Here is a 5,617-nt window from a genome sequence, read left to right as displayed (position 1 = left end):
GGAGACCTGGGTTTGATTCCTGGATTGGGAAGATCTCCTGGAGAAGGGAATGGCTACCCACTCCAGTATTCTTGCCTAGAAAATCCCATTGACAGAGGAGCCTAGTGGCCTATAGTCCATGGGATCACAAAGAGCTGGACACAACTGAGCGACTAAACACACACATAACACTTAAGGTAATGTACCTTAATTGTAGTTTATGTAGTGTAGGAGGGGGTCATTTTGGAAACAGAGTCAACAGAAGTGGTTCATGGTGGGGGCAGCAGGTGTTACAGTATGAAAGAGAAAATAGTCCAGCTGTAAAGTGAGAGCATAAAACTATATCCCTTACTTCCCTGTGATTTGTTTTGTACATCATATGGTTTCTCCATAAAACTACATTATGAAACCTCCTGCACATAATTTGCCACCAGCCAAAGCACTTCCTAATCCCAGTGCCACTCTTTCAGGATACTGAAAAGACATTTGGCATTGGAATTATTCTAGTTTCTGGACGTCTGTTTTATAACTGTTAGCATACTGGTTATACACTGATGTCATTGTATGATAAAGTTTGCTGTTAAGATTATAAGATAGATTTTCCTTCTTATCTCTCATTATCTGCTAAGGTATTTGGATTTACCTTATGGGCAACTAAGCAGTCTTACAGATATTATGGGCAGGCCGTGATGGCGTCTGATTTACTTTTTTTTTTTTTAATTGGAGTATAGTTGCTTTACAATGTAGTTTCTGCTGTACAGCAAAGTGAATCAGCAATACAGGAACACATATCCCCTTCTGGATTTCCCTCCCATTTAGGTCACCACAGAGCCCTGAGTAGAATTTCCTGAGCGATACAGCAGGTTCTCATTAGGTTATCTATTTTATACATAGCAGTGGATATATGTCAATCCCAATCTCCCAATCATCCCATCCCTCCCCTGTATTTTAGAAAGAACCGAACTGGGAATGTGGAGTGTGCCTGGAGCAAGGAGATCTTGAAGGTGGTAACAGAAGTCTAGAAGGTAGGAAAGAGAGGAGGTGTTAGTAAAGTGGAAAGTTGGAGAAAGGTTTCAGAGATACTCAACAGGTGAGTATCAAAAGGTTTTACTCAAGGAAAGCCAGTAGTGTTGTAATTCTGTTTAAGGGGAGAAACACGTAAATAATAAACTGAGTTGCGCCATTTGGGAGAGTTTTCTAACTGAAAATAATGTTTGATTAAAGGCTGATATTTAGAAGATTGGGTATATTTTTTCCTTTTTTTTCAAGATACTCAGTTTTTCTTTATTTCTGTTCTCATGAATGTTTTGATCTAAGAGGGCAAAATTGCCTAGGATAGGTTAGTATTTAGTTATTGGAAAATCACCAGCCTCAGAAAAAACACTAAAAGTTTTCCCAACTAACAGTAAACAAGTTATTATCACATACAAAAATCAGTTCATAAACTAGACATTGCTGAAGTAAATCTACCTGCACTGAAAAAAAAGTATATGAACTATGAAATCAGACTGACACTTATTGATTAACCAATGAACTGTTCTGAGGGGTCCTCATCTGTAAATTAAACTAATTATATCAGTCTTATAAGCGACTTAGTGATATAATTCATTTAAAACAGTAGAGGTCTTAGTTTATAATGCATGTCCCTAAAACATTATGCCCTATTATTAATTAATACTATTTCTCAGAGGCAGGGATATATCTCCCTATGGAAAGTTTGTACATAAATAGCTATTACATACATAATAATACATGCAGGAAATAGATTTTTGGAACCTATAGTATTATCTTAAAAAATTACAAATATATTATCAACATCTAATACTAGTGTGTAAATCCAGTCATTGTAAGTATATCATGTTAAATGATATATAATAATCTGTATTCTCAAAAATTAATGCTGAATCTGTCTTTATCTTTAAAATGTGATTTTGAAAGCCTTTTTTAACTGCAAAGCTGAAAATATCAGGTTTTTTAAAACTCTTTACGTTATTAAAATATTTTAAAACTGAAGAAAAATGAAAGATATCAAATTAATATAAAAAACACAATTTATTAATACAAAGGACATAAAGCAGATACACATAGTTGATTAAGCTAGAAAAATGTATATACAAACTTTCAAATCAGATTAACAGTTCAATAAAATCTGGGGGAAACACAAAGATATAGTATACCTGTGCCTTAGTAAAACTGAACAAAATTGGAACAAAGAAAGATTCACCTTTGAAAACTGAAATGACAATTCTGACTTAAATATCCACATATAAGATGTAGTTCACAGAGGACAATTTGGTTTCATTTTTTTGGTAATCAAATAAAGGTATATAATTTTTCTCTTCTGTTATTTATATTAATGAAAGTCCAAAGTCTCTATACAAATAGTTATTAAAATATATATATATATATATATATATATATGATTTCTTGTCAAAATGTATCCTTCTCCAACCACAAAAACTTGAGGAAAAAAATCTTCACTTTCCTGAAGTCTTTAATATTTCTTAGACTATAGCTTTATCTTTCTTCTTAGTATAGCTCTGCAAAAGCAGTTTGAATGCAAAGCCCCTTGACAAAATATCTGCCTTTTAAAAGATGACCATTTAATATACAAGAAAAGGAAGGCCTCTGGGGAATGAGGAAAAAGGAATTTGGATTTCTAACTCCTAGGCTGAAAAACGAGATATCAAAAAGCCATTTAGTTCCCTTTACCCTGCTGATTAAAGCTTCCATTTTAACCTTCATTATAAATTAAGTGCATTCATCACTAAGCTGTTTTTAAACAATTAATATTAACCTTCTTCAATCTTACCCCTGGTTCCCCTGAAAAGCAATAGCTGAATTCTATTTATTCAGTGTAATGAATCAGTGTTTCATTTAAAATAGGACTATATAAGCCTGTCTCTACCTATGTGACACAGAAATGTTACACTCATCTATATACATAACGCTCTGTCATAGAGAAGTCACAGTTGTAAAATAATTGTCTCCAACAATGTCATTTTGAAGTAACTAATAAAAGGAGATAAAACATGAACCATTTTAGAAAACAAATTACTGTTCTTTCTAGAATAATCAAAGCAATGTGTACAATTTCTCATGCAGCTGAAATTGATTATAGAATCATAAAGAGCTGATGTAATCAGTCCCTGTGATTAATACCAGGCAGTTAAGAACAGCCAATCAATGTTCTTTTGGGTCTCAGTTTTGGGAAGAGTGGACATCTATGTCATCTGGGTGGCTTTCTAGGCAGTTTAAAAAGAGTCATAACTACACGTACTGACTTTTGGAGTACACACTCGGCGACTTCTTTTCGGCGTGATAGCTTTTCTGGGTTGTTCGGTGGGACGGTATGGAGTATCTGTAGCTACTGCTCTTTTCATGGCAACAGGAAACGCAACAGAACAGTGCCCCTCCAACAATCAGCACCAGGGCCGTGGTCCAGCCTATGTAGAGGGCTTCTCCCAGCTCCCGTTTCTGGGCAATATCCACTATTGGGTTGTAGAAGTCTCTGATGATGGAATTGGCAACCCAGCTCACGGGGATGAGCACCACGAGGCCAGTGATGATGAAAATCACTCCAGCGGTCAGCAGAATGTGACCTTTCACCTTGTCGTCGTCCCCGGCGCATCTGGTACACTTCATGCCGAGGACGGCCGTCAGGAAAGCCAGGAAGGCCAGCACCGAGGCGGCACACATCAGTCCTCTGGCTGCCTGTAGGTCCGGAGAGAGAGCCAGCAGCGAGTCGTAGATTTTGCACTGCATTCTGATGTTAGCATGCCTCATGCAACTCATCCATAGTCCTTCCCAGAGGTTTTCAAAGACCACAATATTGCTTTCAATGAAGGCAGACACTCTCCACTGAGGCATGACCGTGACAGCCACTGTGCCCACCATGCCCACACCACCGAGCACCAGTCCGGCGATTTGCAGGGCGTAGGTAGCCATTCTCCTCCAGGTTGGGTTTTATCCGACCAGGCGCCTGAGCTGGTAAGGCTGCTCTGAAGCCAGGTTCTCTGCGCCCCGAGGGAGAGCAGTTTTCCCGTAGTAATGAACTCAAAACTCAGTGTTTTTTTCAAATAAGAGCTGCTCGTCTGCTTCTAACTAGATTAAATCCAGTGTTGGCTGGCCGAGATGCCCCCAGCTACTGACTGTGGCGGGTAAAGTTACAAATCAGGTGGGGCAACTTTCTCAGCCAGTAAGAGGCGGGTGGTAACTCAGGTGTCTAATCCCACAAGAAATACTTGGAACGACTGGACCAGCACATAAACATTCTTTGTACTTCTCAGTTGTCCAAGAAGACAGCAGTATGTTTACCTGGAGGCACAATTAAGAATGTTTGCACAACCATCAAGAAATGTACCAGTCCCTTGAGATGTGAAAGTTGTACCTTGAACTGGCAATTCTGAAACTTTGAGTAAGGGCTGCTGTGGCCAAAACATAAGTTGCAATCTTTGCCTGAGAATTTGCTAAGATTGTCAGAATGCCAAAGTGAAAGGAGACCGGGGGATTGATAGATTGCTCATACCTGAGAAACCACATTCTTTGGGACACATATGATCCAAGTGGTTGATTTAATTTGTCAGCGACTTCAAAGCAAGCTTGACTGGGGTGAAATCAGGGAACAGATCATGCCAAGGGACAAAATAAGGCTAAAGTAATTAAATACATAGTCTTGTCCTCCTCCATGGCACCAAACACATATTGTTTTCTTTTGAGCTAGGGAAACCACTCACTGGTATATATCTGATAATCTTAATTTATAAGGAAAAAAAATACAAAAACAAGAGAAAAAAATCCATGTGACTTTCTTCTGGTTTCTTTTTCTGGATTCTTATGTAGCAAGTACTCACAATAGTAATTAAATGATGGGTTGATGGATTGACTTACAGGTTGCTATCTCATTCTGCAGCTTTATCTTTTCTATCTTCCTAGACCTAAGCAACTAGAATTCTGCAACTGGTGCAAGTTTTAGGTCTATACAAATGGCTGATACTCCTAAATAAAAATTTATAGACAAAGTGACTATATTCAGCAAATCAACTAAATTTGTCAGTTACATGTCTTTAATACCGTGTCTGCAAGAGGAGCGGGATGTGCCTTGTGCTGTCGTATTCGACTGTTTCCTTACAGTAGGAGGTAGAATCCCATAAATGTAATACATTTTTGGACTTTTTCTTCTTAAAATAATAATGATGACAGCAATGGAATTAAAATAAACATTCGTGTTGATTTGGGAAAACTCCACCAGCGGTTTTCTTCTGAAGAATACCTTGAATACACTGTCCTGTCTTTCCAAAGTTCAAACTTTAGTTTCCTTTCATTTTTGCATTTAAAAAAGATCCTTTATTTACACTTTTACTTCTGTGGTTCCTTGTACTAGCTTAACTCAGGGTATGGAAGGGTGTGTTTCCTGCTCACTTGTTAAACTTTGAAAATTTAATGGGCCAAAAAATCTGAGTGGTTCATAGAGATATAGAGATTTAAAAAAAACAGTACTTTTAAGGAGGAGGAGAAGTTGCCAAAGTAAACTGTCTTATTAAAAAAATAATAGAGAATGTCCAGTAGGCCAAGCTGTTATTATTTTATTAGAATGAACCTGTTGAAATTAATAAAAAATTAAAAATTCATATTTACA

General features: G+C 37.4%; 1 protein-coding gene across 1 annotated transcript; it reads right to left on the bottom strand.

Moving 5' to 3' along the window:
• Window positions 1-2,012: 2,012 nt before the first annotated feature.
• CLDN8 (claudin 8) lies at window positions 2,013-4,201 on the bottom strand. The gene has a single exon (XM_027539494.1). It carries the CDS (start codon window positions 3,925-3,927, stop codon window positions 3,250-3,252), a length of 678 nt encoding a protein of 225 aa, XP_027395295.1. The 5' UTR covers window positions 3,928-4,201; the 3' UTR covers window positions 2,013-3,249.
• Window positions 4,202-5,617: the final 1,416 nt, after the last annotated feature.

Source organism: Bos indicus x Bos taurus, chromosome 1, assembly GCF_003369695.1.
Source record: "Bos indicus x Bos taurus breed Angus x Brahman F1 hybrid chromosome 1, Bos_hybrid_MaternalHap_v2.0, whole genome shotgun sequence".
NCBI lineage: Eukaryota > Metazoa > Chordata > Mammalia > Artiodactyla > Bovidae > Bos > Bos indicus x Bos taurus.
Note: the sequence above shows the minus strand (reverse complement) of the source record. Positions and strands in the feature narration are given on the sequence as shown.

Bases quoted from the DNA above. Each gene is read 5' to 3' on its own strand.
- CLDN8 (XM_027539494.1), bottom strand. From the start codon at position 3,927: ATGGCTACCTACGCCCTGCAAATCGCCGGACTGGTGCTCGGTGGTGTG.